This window comes from Muscardinus avellanarius (assembly GCF_963383645.1).
Source record: "Muscardinus avellanarius genome assembly, chromosome: 14".
Taxonomy (NCBI): domain Eukaryota; kingdom Metazoa; phylum Chordata; class Mammalia; order Rodentia; family Gliridae; genus Muscardinus; species Muscardinus avellanarius.
Window position 1 is genome coordinate 55,237,925 of NC_137800.1, and position 17,866 is coordinate 55,255,790.

Genomic DNA, 17,866 nt, shown 5'->3' on the forward strand with positions numbered 1-17,866 from the left:
TGGATCATCCCTAGGTTTAAATACACTAAGTCTGTGAATTAGAAGAAGACTATCAGCTAGAGTAGATGCCAAGAGAAAGACCATATTCTCACTGGCCCAGAGTTACAACTGGCTACTCTTCAGGACTCACAGATTTTACTCATCCCAAGGCTTGCAGCAGCAGCAGGAAGCCCTGTCAAATTAGGCCCACAAGTCACCTGCCAGCTCACTTAATTTCTTAATATCTGCATGACTGAAAAGGGTCATATCTATATGGGAGCTACAGTCTTGATGACCAATACTTTAGTACAGAATGTGCAGGGGCTTTCAGGAAACTGGCTAAGATGATAGATGAAGATCTGGACAAACAAATGCTTGGGGGATGTATGTGGGGGGTGCACATGCATGCACACATGCATACACACACATGTGTGTAGGCAGGAGAGGGAAGTAGAAGTTTGAGGAGATGTGTATTAGTCATGATTTGTTCATCTTCTACAAAAATATTGCTGTTCTATAATGATTCACTAATACCACTAGTATGTAATTTCCCCCTAACTTCCTGGGAAATAATATAAGGAATTAAGGAATAATTCAATCATACTAAAGAACATATTCTGGCTTGCATGTCCAGTATGTTTGTTTTGATCTGTAATATTAAGAACTGTAATGTAAAGAATGATGAAAGATCTAAGGCATTATCCTACCTGCAATCTAACAAGTTACCCTGCCATAGTCTTTTGGATGTTGGCATAAGACAAAAGACAAAAACTAAGTTGTTTACTCACAGCAATAACAGTAATCAGAGTATCATTATTTTGTGTCATTGCTCAAGTTCTGCTTCCCACAGAGTGATATGAAGGGGTCCAAATGACATCCACACCCACTGTGGACTGCTGTACAAGAGAGGAACTGGAGTTTAAGAAATGAGAATCTTTTACAATAGAAATGTGCATGCCTTTCCTTTGTTCTAGCAGAAGACAGCTTCTCTATCTTCCAATGCCACTATCTATACAAACATTTTTGAAGCAGTAGTCCAAGAACAGCAGCAGCCAGTGCCTCTACTGTTTCCCAGAAATGGCCAGTTCATTGCAGAGCTGGCATTCAGGGCTCTAAGTTGTAGCCTGGAACCAAAATGACTATGCTAATGGTTAATTTGGTTACTCTTGTACTGGTCTCATCAGAATTCTCTAAGTCCTTACTATTCAAAGTCCTGTCCAGGCCGGGCGTGGTGGTGCACGCTTGTCATCCCCACGCTTGGGAGGCGAAGACAGGAGATCACGCTGGTTCGGAGCCAGCCATGCTGGTTCGGAGCCAGCCATGCTGGCTTAAGAGACCCTGTTTCCACATTAAAAAAAAAAGTTAAAAAATAGGTCTGGGAGTGTAGCCCATGGGAGTGTATCCCGGAGATAGAAGGGCTTCCAGGAACCCCAGTACCACCAAAACAAAAACAAAAACAAAGTCCTGTCCAGTCATCAGCAGCATTGGCAGCAACTAGATGGTTACTGGATGCTCAGATTCCTAGACCTCACTCTTGGACCCAGGGAATCGGAATCTGCATCGCAACAAGATTCCCAGTGGATATGTACACACATTAGTTTTGAAGAAGCGTTGCTCTAACTCACTTTTGGCTCAGCTAACTCTAGGAACCTAAATAAATATCAAGTCATCCGTGGCATAGCATTATGAAAAAGGACTAAAGCAGGGTGATCATATGGTCCTTATTAATGCCTATAATCCCATCGCAGTTGTGGAGAGCATCTTTTTTTACTTCTGAAATGTCCTAGTTTTAAAGACATTGTGTATGGGTGATAATCAGGACACTTCCTTGGAAAAACAACCTGTGAAGAAGAATGCCTTTCTTTAGGGGAGGAAGATATTTGGAAACAAAAACAAAAACAAAATAAAGCCAGGGTAGATTCCACATGGACCCTAAAGTAGGCAGCAACTGTTTTAATGGGTAGTCACTCTTATTCTGCTGCATATGATAGCTCCAGTCTTCTTTTCTGTCAGCTTCCCCTTTCTACCTCTTTTGCCTTTCAGAAAATCCTTCCAACATCCACTTCATTGAGCAGCTTGGTGGACTGGATGGGAACTTCACAGGAACAAACCTGCATCTCAGCACTTCCTTTTCTACAGGTGCTGTCTTCTCTGGTAACTTCCTGGATTCCCTGTTGGCCACAGTAAGTGCCCCTAAGCCAAAGAACCCCACATGCATCCCAAACCAAACTCCTGACAGAGATGTGAGTGGGTGAGTTAAACCTGAGTAGTTAATAACTCACAATACAACTTCACCTTGATTTTCTAATAAAGCCTGTCCACATACATCATGGCATCTTTTCTCACAACTTCCCGATGAGAGGAGCAAAAGTATGACATCTTCAGTGTTACAAACCTGAGGCCCTTAAAGCTGGAGCTCCTGGTGCTGGGAGGCATGCAGGCAAGCCCTTCAGCTTCAAGCACATCTCAGCTGACCAGGCGCCATGGTGTCAGAGCTCAGGAATGCTGCTTTCTCTTCTTTCTATGATCTTCACCATAATTCATGCAGAAATCAATAATAAAACCCAGGGGTTTTAAGTAATAAAGCTTAAGCTTCGGTAGTATGAGTTTTTTTCAGAGATAAGTGAAATCTTCCTCCACATTGCCCCTCTGGTGGGATGCATTCTCAAGTACATGGTGGTTTTTCATTTTTCAGCAACTCTTTACCTACCAATTAATTGTAGACCACACATCATCAACTACTATTTAACACCTACTCTGTACACTGTGCAAGGATGAGAGGTCTGTATTCTTTTATATTCTTCATCTGCCTGGAGCTTGCACTCTTGAAGGAAACCAACATGCAAGTAGCTGCAAGGGAGGCCAATTACAAAGGTTAAGGGAAGAGCAGAAGAGAAACATAGAATATGGGAACGGAAATGCCAATTTAGTACATGTCCAGAAAAGGCAGCACAGGGAAGGCAGCCTGGTAGTATATCTGAAAAGAAGACAACATTGTGTGCCACTCAGGTCATTATGAGAGAAACTCACCAGGCAGAGGAGAGAGGCAGAAGCAAACCTGGGCTCTTCAAGGAACTGAACTAAAAGCCACAAATCTGTGCAGGCATTTATAAGTAACTGCAATAACTACTTAAAGGAGCTGGGTGGTTGTACACACCTGTAATCCAAGTACTTGGGAGGCTGAGACAAGAGTATAGCAGGTCTAAGATCAGTCTCAGCAACTTAACAAGGTCTTCAAAAATTTAATGAAACCATGTTTCAAAAGTGAAAAGAAAATAAGGCTAGGATTGTAGCTCAGAGGTAGAAGGCCCCTGAGTTCAATATCAAGTACCAGAAACAAACAAATAAACAAACAAACAAACTGAAAGAAAACACAGGCAATCTGCTACCTTGCAGTTTCCTTCTACTAGAATGCTTTCAGGAAAAAGGTTATGAAAAGACTGGGTGTCAATATACACATAACTAAATAAAGAAGGCTGTGAACACAGTTTAGTAAATATTCTGCCTTCTGGAATTCCATATAGAAGGGGCATCATTCCTGAATTGTGTGCCTTCCTCAAAGACATAGTTTATGTGGCTCTGTGCTCTGTCTTATCTATAGTGGAGGGTCTCATAAACCTCATGGAGCTCTCAGCAGAAACCATTCCTTCAGTGATAGTCTAACATCAAACAAGTCCTTAGACTATGAAGTTGCCAAAGGGTTAAGTAACATGCAGGCTTGACTGAACCAAAAGAGTGGCCCTGGAGGGAATCAAGTCATGTCACTTTCTGAGAAAGTGACTCTGCAAGCAGAATGTTGTGAGGCTGTCTCTCATTAATATGTCAATTAACTGGCCTGGAACTAACACCTAGAGTGTCAGGCAGAAGGCGACTTCTGACAAACTTGGCCTGTCTGCAGGAAACATTTTAGATGAACTTAAGCTCCCAATTCTTTTCAGATACTCCTCTGTGGCAACATCTCCATGACTTAAGTTAAACCTGAGAATTAATTAAACTCCCCTGCTCCACAGGGTCAGTCAGGCAGGAACAGAGTCACCGATTCTGTCTAGAGGTGGTCAGATGAACATTGTGTTGCTGCATTTTATCTATAACAAAACACCCAAAAGTGGGTGATTTATATTTGGCTCACAGTTCTCAGAAATCCAGTCCAGCCATATGTTTGTCATCTGATGAGTGCCTTCCTGCTGTGTCATCTCATGTCAAAAGGTAGGAAGGCAGGAAAACACATGCTTTTTTTGTGGTTATTAGGGATTGAACTCAGGGCAGGGCAGTTGTACCCCTGATAGACACTTTCAACCCCATTTTATTTTTTATTTTGTAACAGAGTCTCACTAAGTTCCTGAGGTTCTTGCTAAAAACCAGAGCTACCCTTAAATCTATGAGCTTCATGTCTCAGCTTTCCAAGTACTGGGATTCCAAGCATGTACCACCATGCCCAGCAAAACTCATCCTTCTTATCGAGAATCCATTCCTGTGGTAACTAACCCATACCAGTGATGGTGGCATCAATCTATTTATGGTGACTACTCTCATAACCTAAGCCCCTCTTAAAGGTCCCACCTCTTAACACTATTTCATTGAATACTGAGTTTATAACACATGCTTTTGGAGGTGGGATATATTGAAACCATAGTAGACAAGATAGATGGAACTTTAAAGGTTGGATGAGTGGAAATAAAGACAAACAAGTCTGAAACATAAGCCAGCATGGGAAACACACACTTGATAATTAAGTCTTGAATTAGGTGTTGGCTCCTGGGCTTAGTGATGCCTCTCATTATTCATCTCAAGTGTGACCTAGCCAGAGGAATGCTATGCACTCAACATGTCTCAGACAGTCTACTGATGGGCTTTACTCAGTAGAAGAAGATGACTTCTTTGTTGTTGTTGTTATTGTTGTTGTTGTTGTTGTTGTTGTTGTTGTTGTTGTTTGGCAATGGTAATGGGGATTAAACCCAGAGACATTCTATCTCTGACTTATACCTCAGCCTTATTTTATTTATTTTGAAGTAGGGCCTCACTAAGTTCCTGAGGGTCTTGCTAAATGGCTGAGGCTGGCCTCAAATCTTTCATCCTCCTGTCTCAGTTTCCCAAGCACTGAGATTATAGGTATGTACCACCAAGCCCAGTGATGATGACTACTTGCTGGAAAGCCAAATAAGCAATATAAAATTTCAGGGCTCCTTTCAAAGGTCCCATGGTGAAATCTAAGGGAGATAGACAAAATCAAATAACCATGACCTAGATGGGTGTGGTGCCACAAATCTATAATCCTAATACTTGGGAGACTGAGATAGGAGTATCACAGTTCAAGAACAGATTCAGCTACTTAGTGAGACCCTCTGCAACTTAGTGAGACTCTATTTCAAAATAAAAATATATAAATAAGAATTGGGCATGGTGGCTCTTGTCTGTAATCTTAGTACTTGGGAGGCTGAGCCAGGAGAATTGCAGTTTCAAGGACAGCCTCATCAACTTACAAGGTTCTCTGCAACTTAGTGAGACCCTGTTTCAAAATAAATAATAAAACAGGACTGAAGTGTATCTCAGAGGTAGAATTCCCCTGGGTTCAATCCCAGTACCACACACACTAAATAAATAAATAAATAAATAAAAAATTATATATATATATATATATATATATATATATATATATATATATAGAGAGAGAGAGAGAGAGAGAGAGAGAGAGAGTTGGGGATATGGCTCAAAGGTAAACCACCCTTGGGTTCAATTCCCAGTACTAAACAAAAACAAAAATCAATAAACAAACAAACCCCCCCAAATAATCATAACCTATAAGGGGGTTGTCACATGAGGTTACAAGACACATTGACCATCAGCTAATCCCTAAAACTCCTGTAAACACTTAATTATGACTGGTTCCTGGTCAGTCCTTGACAACAGAATATCAGGGTAAAATTTCTTCCTCTGTTAAGTAGGCTGGTTGGACTTTGAATTTCTAAATACCTACCTGGTAGCCTTCTGGTCTACCTAGTGAATCTTGAATGATGTGTGGCACAGAAAAATGGACAGAATACAATAAGAGTGAAAGAATGAGCTGAACCAGACTATCAAACACAGTCACTGGGTGCCACCAATTTTCTCTCCCTTCCCCTGGGCCTGCTAATGCTGACTCTACTTGCCTTTCTAAGAATGGGAGTGATTTTCTGTCATGCCATTTACATAGAAAGAATAAACCTCAAGGATGAGGCCAGCATTGCCCCTGAGCCTCCAATTCCATTCATTCTTCTCCTTTGGGTACCATTTGATCTTAGTTGGACTCCTGATTTTAGCACCTGATCACATCTAAATATCCTCAGAGAGGAAGAGAACATTGACCTTCATCTACTGGCAACATCTAGTGTCACTACAGTGTGCTCCAACACTGAATTTTATTTTCATACATATTGGAGCATCTCTTAGATGAGGGTTGGAGGGATAAAGTTAGAATAACCCCATGGCTATTATTTCTCTATAACACATCCTCAGGGCAAGCATCACTAATGGTCACAGCTCTCCTCCCCTAGATTATATTTGTAAGTCTTCTCCCAAAGACTTCAGGGCAGAATTTCTCATACATTCTGTTGTTCAGATGATACTAATATATTTATATATATATATATATATATATATATATATATATATATATATATAGAGAGAGAGAGAGAGAGAGAGAGAACTAGCATATCTCAAGCACTTCCTGTATGCCAGAGACTTTGCTAAGCACATTTATTAAGCACTTTGCTACACTACCACAATCACTCCTCAATAAATGTAGTTCTGTGATTCCAATATAAAAATTTCCAGGTTTTGCTGAGAGGAATACATCTCTGGGGGTGCTCAGGCATTGAGGAGATAGGCAGAGAGGATGAGACAGAATATTTCCTTTCACCTCTCTGTTAAGCAGAGCAACTCTACTTTTACCTGTGTCATATTTTAGGTACACCAACAGTGGATTGTGTTTGAAGAAAGGTGTCTGTTAATATTCTATAAAACTAGGCTTAATAATACACAACTGTAATCCCATTACTTTGAAAGCTGAGATAGGAGGATTGCAAGTTTGAGGAGGCTGTCCTCAGCAACTTAGTGAGGCCTTCAGCAATGTAGTAAGACACTGGTTTCAAAATTTAAAAAGATTTACTACCTGGAGTATAACTCAGAGATAAAATGCCCCTGGATTCAATTCTTAGTACCAAAAAAAGAAAAAAATTGTTTTTGAGAACCACTCCTTACAACTTAGAATATAATGACTAGCAGAGAGGTATAAAATAGGAGTATCCTGTATTCTTTCACAAATTGGATTTTCAAATCCCAATTTAAATACATATGTGAAATGAGGATCCAGCCATAACAGATCATGTACCCACTTTGTACATCCTATAATATTCTCCCCCAAAGAATCTCTTGTGGGTTGGCTATTCCAATCTACTTCACAGTTTCATTTCCCACTGCTTGACAATCAGTGCACATCATTTGACTTTAAATGTTTGTTTCCATGATGCCTACACCAATGGGAGGGCAAAACTAGAAGTCATCAGAGCAGATTCCCTTAGGAGAAGGGGCTTACACTTCAGCAACCTCTGAAACAATATAAGAACACCAGTTTCCACTACCGTATTAGTGAAATGCTATTTCCTGCATAATGTTACTTTTAATTAGCTTTTATTTTTGATATACTTTTATTGGTGCATTGTAATTATACATCATAGTGAGTTTCAAGATGATACAAACATACTTGCACCAGCACTTTGTGTGTTTCCCTGTGGATCCACTTCACTTTTTCCCTCCTCCCTGTGTATATTAATGAGATGGTAGATTCACTCTACATATGAGAGAAAGCATGAGATAGTTCAATTTCTGAAACAGGATGATTTCACTTATAATATTTTCTACTTTCATCCAATTCCTTTAAATGTCATAATTTTGTTTATGTCTTAGTAAAATTCCATTGTGTGTATAGACCACATTTTCTTTATACAGTCATCTGTTGAAGGATACTATTTTGACTACACAACTTAGCTATTGTGAATTGTACTAATATAAACATGAGTTTACCCCTATGACTATAATATTCTGATTTAATTCTTGAGGAATGATACTGAGGAATGGTATAGCTGGGTCATATGGTGGTTCTATTTGTAGTATTTCGAGAAACCTCTATATAGATATCCATAGTGGTCATACTAATTTGCAGCTCCAACAACAAAATCCTTGCCAGTACTTTCTATTGTCTGTATTCTTGTTTGTCATTTATAATTACAGTTCATTGGAATCTCAGTGAGTTTTGATTTGCACTTCCCTGGTTGAACTTTTTTCATGTATTTTTGGCAATTTTTTTCCTATGATATTTAAGGGGCCTCTTCCTTCCTATGTATATTCAGAAAACATCACAGTACATCTCAGTTTTTTCTTCTGAATCATCCCAACAACCCCAAGGAAAAAGAATGTGTAGGTCTTCAGAAGGTAGCCAAGTCCACAGTGTTGTGCTATGACCTACACACTGTTTAGAAAGACTGGAGTATTATCTGTCTTGATAAGATCTTTGAAATCCTATCTCCTGATAGATGTAACAGTTCTTCAATAAGATATACTGGTGTTTCCCTCTAAATCTCTAAATGATACACTTGACACTGGAATGATTTAAAATTATCCCTTGTAATAGTACCTATAAACTTGAGCCCCAGCTGTTGGAATATGCCTAAAAAATACACCACAGGTTTGTTTTTAATCCTCTATCAACATAGTGCTACAAAAGTAAAACATGGCAAGACCAGTCAGACCTGTATTCGAGACTCTTACATGGCTTTACAACTGAAGAGTTTCAATAGACATAAAGTTAGGGAGCATTTTATCTTTACTTGTAGAAAAACTGAGGAACAGAGATTCTGTAGAATTCTCAATCTCCCTCAACTGGTTAGTTGCAGTTTCCTGCAGCATGGCCTCTCTTTGGATTGAGAGCATTTTCAAAGGATGCTTGATCTCTAGGACCTTTGAGATTCTCAGAATAAAAACAGGAAGTGGTTAGCAAGTCATCATAGATACAGTTAGGTGATATTATAGATCACAAGAGAGGACTCAAGTTTCATTGAAGCTAAAAACTTAAACACGTTGAACTAAAACACTTTTGAATATTGAAAGTTGAAATTCTAGTAAATATTATTATATTAGAAATGCTATCCAAATTTAGAAGTGTGAAAGTATTTCAAAGAAATTTAACTTGGCAGATTTTCTGGAGAAGAGAAGGAAACAAAGAAAGGAGAGATGGGAGGGAGAAAGTGAGAAAGAAACAGGAGAAGAGAAAAATAAAGTAAACAAAAGAAAACAGAAGGAAAAAGAATAGCAAAGAAAAAGAAAAGAATAAGTGAAAGAGTTTGAGTAAGGTCAATACCAAAGAACTCCAAATAAGAATAAGGATAAAAATCCACAGTATAAGGGTGACATATAAATCCCATTATTTTCCCCAATATAGAATTACAATTCTTTTGATGTCAAAACTGAAGAATTGATATATTCAAAAGCTAAGCCTCTCAGTTAAATATGTAAAGCACACATCTCCCTAGAGCTATCAACACCATAATAGCCCTAGAATTTACACCTCTCCTTTAATCAGTAGAGAATTATTCTAACAGTATTATGTTTGATCACTCTACACTATGGCCACATGTTCTTAAACAGATTGTGGCTCAACCTGGATTTATATCTTCCATTTTCTCCTGGATGTCAGGGAGCTGATTCCATAAGCATCTTTGTGGGTGGTAGCCAGATGGGAAAAAGAAAAAACATGAAGAGAATCTTCTAGTCCAAAAACTAAGATGAAGTCACCTTTTAATCTGAAAAATATGTAAAAGTTCAATTGATTTTCTCTTAACCCATATAAATTGCATTATTTCTTAGGTCAACTTGTCCCAGTTACTATCAATACTTGTTTGTTAAAAATCACCGTTTCATTGCAGTCAATATTCTTACAGTTTTTAACACCTGCTTTGTTCAATGCACTTGAGGAAGTGAATGTTAAGTAGACCACATCCATCTTCTAAAGGAACACATAATTTTTCAGGAGCATTGCTCTATTTGTTCCCAGAACTAATGGTGTCAGGCCACTGGGGTGCAATTTAATATTGACCCCCACTCCCGCTCATGAACTCCCTGATCTAGGAGATCTGGGAGACCAGAATCCTGGACTCATTAACATAACTCCAGATGATCTAGACACATGAAAATTAATGGTGAAGGGAATAAGAATCAGCAGTGGGTGTGGTAGATCTTATTAAATCCTGAAAACAATGCTAAAAAATGGGTACAATTATGTCAACTTAAAAATTATAGAACCACTTCTAAGAACAAATGAATTGATCAAAGACACTCAGTCAGAATGTGACAGTCAAATATTCAAACTCAAGGACATTTTATGCAAACAACCAACTCTAAAAGGAATAAAGTACTGTAAAAAGCCAATGGGTAGGGGATCACAAAGAGAGGAAAACATCATGAGGAGGCTGAGGCTGGTGAAAGATGAACAAGATTTCCAAAAACAAAACTATGAAGGAGGAAAAGTAGAGCTCATGCAGCTATGGATAGACAACTACGCACTGCAGGGAGCTGTGTATGAAAATGAGCCCAGAAAGGGAAGAGGTGTCAGATCTCAAGTGTTTTGAAGGCAAAAGAAGTCTGGGCTTGTTCTTTTAGACAGGTTACACATTAAAGGTTTGAAGAAGTGGGTGACATTATCTAATTTGTGGTTCTGGAGAATCACTCTGAAAATATGTTGGGCAATGGATTGCAAAGGAGAAGAAAACAAAATCAGAAAAACTAGTAAAAAGATTACTTTAACAATCTAGGTCTCAAATTGTGCACCATGCACATGCTGGTAATCTGGAGGCTAAGACAGGAGGACTGCAATTTCAAGGCCAGTCTGGGAAACTTAGCAAGACCTTGTCTCAAAATAAGAAAAATGTCTGAGAATGTAGTTTTGTGGTAGAGCACCCCAAATTCAATACTCAATACAGAAAAAAATGCAGACTTCAGAAGGCATAGTGGTACATGTCTATAATCCCAATACTCAGGGGAATTAGGTGAGAGGATCATGTATGCCCATGGATTTCAGGCAAGCCCAGGCAGCAGAACAGGACTCTGATTTAAGAGTAATAGCAATTATAATAATAGCAATAATAATAATCCAGGCTTCAGAAGATATATCCTGGATTAGGAATGGAGAAAAAGATTGGTAAAAATTCTAGAACAGTAACAAAGTCATTCCCATTATGTGATTATAAAGTTACTGTTTTTCTTCTAATTCTTTTTTTGATAATGCTCATTTCAACTGGAGTAAAAGTCTAATTTAGATAAAACAAAGGATGGGAATTTTTAAATATTATATATTAAATAGATTTAATGCCCCCCCAGTTAATACATTACAATGAATGTGCTTGTAAATGCCAAGTCTAGAGTGATTGCAGTAAGAATTCTAGAGAAAAGGAGTTACTAAAAGTAGCTAGACTTAATCATACTCAGGCATGTTTCAAAAGAAGTTGGCCTGCATGTCATTTTCTAAAACCCTATTAATTTATTAGTTCAGCACTTACAATATCCTAAATACACAATAGTATCTATGGAAAATCCAGGTATTAATTAAAAACTAAGTCAATACTTGTCCTTAACCAGGTCACATCAAAAGGAATATGTTATTTACATCCAAAAAACCCTTAAGTACAGATGGCAATAATATCAGTAGTTCCCCAGGATAGGAGGTCTCAATACACACACACACACACACACACACACACACACACACACACACTATATATATATATATATATATATATATATATATATATATATATATTGCTGATTATGAGGGAATCTGTGGTCTAGCACACTTCTCTGGTCTCTTATGGAAGAGGAGCATCTTTGATGTATCATTTGTATAATTTGTGAGTAGCACTTTCTCTTGCTTCTATAGTGTTAGCTCCAATGAAACAGGAGTTGGGTTGATTGTGGTTTTCTCCTTATTATGCCTAACTCAAAGATCAACTTTTAGTTGATCTTTATCAGAAGAATGAGAAACAGAACTCTGTCCAATCAGATCCATCTCAAACAGTGATGCTCACTGAGATTTCAGGTCCCAACACCTCTACAATTCCCAGGTTGGCTCTTCTGAGTTCACACATGGTTTGTCCTTGCTTCCTAGGCCTTCTACAATTACCATGTCCTGGAATTACTTCAGATGCTTGTAACAGGAGGGATTAGCTCTCGGCTGGAGCAACATCTGGATAAGGAGAAATTCAGTGGAGTCAATGAAGAAAAAGGCACTACCTTATTGTCTAGACGGTCACGGTGTAAACTGGGGCTTCTGTCCTTAGACAAAAGCATTTTATCAGATATTCAAGTAAGTCTACTCTTTTCCTTACTCTCCAGGTTTCTAAAATGGCCTAGGCTGTTTGGGTTCATAGACAACCTACCACACAGAAATAATGATGACAGCAATAACAAAAAAATCAATACAATCTAATATTCATAAGGTGTTTTACAACTTACAGTGCATTTTCATGGATTAATTTTATTTTTGCAGCAATCTCAAGAGACAGATAAGACAGTTGTTACTATATCTATCATTCAGATAAATATAAATAAAATAAATAATACATATAAATATATATAATAATATATGTAAATATAAAAGATAAATAAAATTCAAATCTACAGAAATCATCTGAAAGGCTTGAAGCTATGATTTTAATTTTTTCCCTAAAGTTTCTGTGTTGGAAACTTAATCTCTATAGCAGCAGTATAGAGGGGTGAGACTTTTAAGAGGTGATTAATTCATGAATACATAAATAGATTAGCACTGTTATTGCAGAAGTGGATTTTTTGTCTTGAGTTTACATTTCTGATAAAAGAACATGTTCAGATCCTTTTCCTTCTCTCTTGCTAATGTGGTCTCTTGACTTTCCACCTTCTGTCATGAGTTGACACAGCATAATAGTCCTTTCCAGATGCAGGCTCCTTAGCTTGCACTTCCCATCCTCTGGAACTATAAGAGATAAATCTTGGTTGTTTAAAATTACTCAGTCTCAGATATTCTGAGGAACTTGATAACGTATCTTGACAAGGGTACTAATAATAAATGTAATAGTGAATGCTTATTGAGTACTTGCCATGTACCCGTATGTTGTAGGTTTTTTCACTTAATCTGTCCAAGAATATACAGTAAGATATAATGGTATCATTAATTTCACTAAAGAGGTCAAGGAACTGAGGCCTAGATGGACACAGTGGTGCATACCTATAATCCCAGGACTTGGGAGGCTGACACAAGAGGATCTCAGGTTTAATGCCAGCCTCAGTAACTTAGTGAGCTCCTCAGCAACTTAATTAAACTCTGTTTCAAATTTAAGAATTAAATAGGGTGGGGATGTACCTCAGAGGTAGAATGCCTCTGGACTCAATCCTCAGTACCACATATACATACACAAAATAATAACTAATAATAAAATAAAAGGAGAAGAGAGGAGAGGAGGGGAGAGGAAAAATGATAAGGGAAAAAAAACAATGTCTGTAGATGCAAGAGCTTACTTAAGGCCACCATGTTGTCAACCAACATCAGAGCAGAGACTTATCTAAGGCAATCTGACCAGGGTCTGACCACTCTCCCAGTAAATGAAATGTTAAACAAATCTGATCAGGTTAGTTGCAATCAGGCAGAACTCTATGACTGGGCCTACAAATCTCACTACTCACTGAATTTTTAGCCAGGTTCCTGGGAAGCCATCACTTATAGCAAAGGAAGAAGATAATAATTCTAGTAAATTCTAGTGGGCCATTTGGACATTTGAAAATCAGAGGAGAATATGTTATGGACATGAGTGATCTGCTAATGAGTGAGGTATCTCTTAGTGTGGTTTAGATTGGCCTCATAGTCAGTTGTCCTGTGGATACATCCATCTGTCTTATTGTTAGGGGTAGGCCTTGGCAAGGAAACATGGAAAGATTTTTTTTTTCGGGTTCAGAGGACATCCATGGAACTTTATTTACAAGGAACATGCTCTTTGTGCCCACTATATCTCAGCAAATGCTACTGAAAAGGTCACATCCTGTGTTCTGAGCATTTTTATATATTCTTTTATTGGTACATTGTAATTAGACATCATAATGAGATTCAGCGTGATGGGTACATACATGCACACTGTACTTGGTGTTTGTTTTTTTTTAAAGGCCTGTAGATTTCCAAGTCTGGTCCTTTGCATTTCTGTAGCCCTGTGTTCCTCATTTGCAGTTGACTGGCCACAGAGCCTACACTGGCAAGCCCCTGCTGGTGTCTGAGCAACAGTCAATCAGTCTGTAGGGCTCCCCTCACCCTCTCCAGGTGTCTTGCCCTTACTTTGCTCATTTTGTAAGGATCCACAAAACTGCATAGACTGTTCTCTTTTGCCTTTTCTGAACCCATCCACTCTATCCACCACAGCATTTGAATCTGCTTTGTTTGTGATGAACTTCTTGACCACAGGTGGAGAATGAGGTCAACAACCTTGACCCTGAGGCTGGAATTTGGTAAGAGTGGGATCAGAAGCTGATTCTTTGGAGGTCATGTAACATCCAATTCATTTTACGCCTCAACAAGAGAAGTATTCAGTCCACTACTTATTATTAATTCTTCATGGTACCAAACAAGAGTAATAAAATTAAGCACATGCACATGCCACCCCCTGTCCACCAGAGGTTCTTAAAAAAAACCTGAATGATAATAACCAGTAGGATTAGAGTTCATAAGCTACCATAGTGAGCCATTGCACACTGTCACCATTAGTCTTTTAAACTTTTACTATGAAGAATGGCAAGGGGCCCTTGAGTAATTGTTGTTATTGCTTAATAGAAGTGCTCAGTACACATAAATTTTTCTCTTCTCTCCCCAGCCAAAAAATACCTTCGGACAGCTGTTCTGTGGCTCATTAGATAATTTAGGAATCTTATGTGTTGGCTTATACCGCATGATAGATGAAGAAAAACGCAATCCGGAGCATAAAAGGGGAGTATGCTAATATGAAAAGTGTTGGACATCCACTCAAGTATAAGAATCAGGTCTATTTTATTCGATGTGAAGGAGAAGTCCAGAGCTCAGGGTCTAAAGTTGCATGAAAAAATGCTAGGGACATTGATAATAATATAGGAATAAGAAAAAACATTAAAAACAGTAGAAACCCTAACAGTTAGAGTTCAATTAGTACTGGTCTCATAAGAAGAATGGTGTTTCTGTCCCCAGTGAAAATTGAAATGTAGACCTACATTTTAATTGAGTTCTTTCACAACCTGCTTTTCATCCATGTTTGTACAACTTTCTAAAGCTGAAAGCCACTGTTTACACTGGAAAGATTGACTTGTTCTCTGCTGAATACATTGGGTAAATATGTTTGGAGTGCTTCCTTCTAGCCACTGTTCTTTGTACTTATAAATCATGGATGTACTTTGTTCAGATTTTAATTATATTAATGGAAGATCATTCTTCCAGCAGCTGAGAAAATATAAAAAATGTGTGTATGGGGTATAAGAAAAGAGGATGCAATTTAGAAATAAAACAATTATGTTTACACAAGCCATGATTCTCACAGTAGTATTAACAATAAACCTAGCATAGAAGAAGAATTTTAAAATAATAGAGTGGGTCTAGATTGGTGGAATCCTTTTCAGAAAGAAGCTAAATTGTGCAACATGGAGTGGCCTCTAGTAAAAAATAATGTTCTGCACTAATTAGAGAAAAAGAGTAACAGAACAAATTCTGAGAAAGATAAAGATCTAAATGAGAGTCATACTGATGGGAATTTTTATTTAGCACTGAAAAATTTCTCACTGCATAGCCATTGCTCAGAAGGAAAATGGAAGAGGTAATACAGGGAATTGAGAAGAGGTAAAAGTTTATATTGACTCTGAAAGGAGTGGTAAAAAGGCTTATTGTAGATTTGTGATGCAATGCCATACTGTAAAGTGAAAAAACAAAGGCCTGGAAATCCCGATGAGGTTAAAGAGAGGTGTACTCAGAGCAAGGGAATGGGAGAGCAAGTGTGATGTCAAGGAGTAACTTACTGAAGCTTAAGACACGTTAAGGTGGGACAGTGCCAGAGAATAACAGCCAAGACATGGTCAACAGAGTAGTTTGGAAACAAAAATAAATTGATAGTGAAAGTCATAGAAATGTCTAGAGGTTGGAGTTCTGAAGTATATGGGCAGTAAGATGGTGTTCTTAGAGTTTGAAGAAAAAGTGAATTTCAGTGCCAAAGACCTAATTAAACATGGTCTGTAGACAGCACAAAAGAAATGTAGAGAGGTTATGTGACTTGACAGAACTCACTGTGGAGACACTGGGAGAGAAGAGATGTATGGGAGTATTGCAGGAAGTATGGATGATTCCAGTATGTCCTATTTCTCTCCCTACCTCAACTTGACTCCTGTCCTCAACACCTCTAAAAACCCTGCAAAACAAAGTAATTGGGAGAATGTGCAGCTTATACTCGAGGGGACCTCAAGGAAGGAAATGGAATTTCTATTTAAAAGAAATATATGGATGATCAGGACAAGTCTTCCTTAAAATAGAAGACAGATGCTTTAGTGTTTTCAATGGAAAGATAATACGGGTAGTTACTCAGGGAGTAAGGTCAATCTTGGAGGTGACTACTTGGGGCAGCAGTGGAGAAATGCAGCATGAAAGTCACACAAGGTCATCTGCCTCAGTGTTGTAACATGAATACAGACTGTTAATTAACTTAATTTGCATTTATCGAGGATTTACTACATTCCTGATCATTTGTACTCGTGGCATTACCATTAGTTTAGGGTAGGTGTAAGCCAGGATGGAAATAACCTGGAATCTTCCAGTTTGACAAAGCTTGGCTGAGTGCTCAGTACTGTAGTGATTGTATTCATCAGTGTGGTATGTGTCAAAAGCAGATAAATTTGAAGTCAGAAAGGCCATTTGAGATCAATCAGGCCAAAACACAATCTTAGTCCTCTCCTATTACAATGAGAATGGCGAGGGCCATTTGCACTCTATTCTCTAAGGGAGATGTCAAAGATGGTTGGTTTCAGAGGCAGAATGGATGAAAACCAAACTCCCTAGTTCCTGCTCTAGGTCCTCTCCTATTTCAGTGTCCCAGAGATCTTTACTATTAATCAGAAAACAATGAAGCAAAGAAAAGAAAAAAAAGAGCATTTTCTCTTTTGGCCCAGCAAAATTATGTGTTTATTTTGATTGTTACCTGTAACCAGACTGTTTTTGGTGCAGTGGCTAAGAATTTATCTTGACTTTTCTTATAGGTTTGTAATTATTCGACCAGCCAATGAATTCAACCTTCTGTCTTCAGATCTTGTCTTCTGTGCCATCCCTTTCAACACTGCTTGTTACAAAAAGGGTGATAATTCATCTGTAGCTCAACCTGCATATGAAATTGTAAATATAACGCCAGAGGCATCAGATTTGAATTCGGACACAAACTGTCTTCCCACTCCAATGAATGAGAGTGCAACAAAGCTGTTTTTGCCAGTTCTGAATCCCTTAACTTGCTACTTTTCTACATCTCAGCAAACAATGTTGAGTCAGGATAATAAACTCTCATCATCCAAGACAAATCTGGGTGAAAAGGTGAAAGAAAACGAGAATGAAAACATTAAAGATAACCTAGAAGAATATTTGCTTTAGGTTCCAATGTAAACCAGACCTGTTGATATTTTCTACAAGCTCCTAACCCACTACTATATATCCAGAGATGATTAACTTGTGCAAGGAAAATGACAGTGGAAGAATGCCATTTTTGTACCCATTGCTTGGTGGTTGTTTGGCAAGCCTATCCTATTTTGGAAAAGAAAAAGTCTAATCTTATCCCACTGAATATCATGTGAT

At 38.2% G+C, this 17,866-nt stretch overlaps 1 protein-coding gene across 1 annotated transcript in view; it reads left to right on the forward strand.

The window, feature by feature from the left end:
* The window catches only part of KCNU1 (potassium calcium-activated channel subfamily U member 1), a gene marked incomplete at both ends in the record, with an annotated part of 158,989 nt that extends 141,324 nt beyond the window's left edge, over nt 1–17,665 (forward strand). The window contains 4 exons of the mRNA XM_080710254.1: nt 2,023–2,162; nt 12,170–12,367; nt 14,892–15,008; nt 17,288–17,665. Coding sequence (XP_080566380.1) covers nt 2,023–2,162; nt 12,170–12,367; nt 14,892–15,008; nt 17,288–17,665 — 833 coding nt within the window. The remainder of the gene's footprint in view (nt 1–2,022; nt 2,163–12,169; nt 12,368–14,891; nt 15,009–17,287) is intronic.
* Between the last annotated feature and the right edge of the window lie 201 nt (nt 17,666–17,866).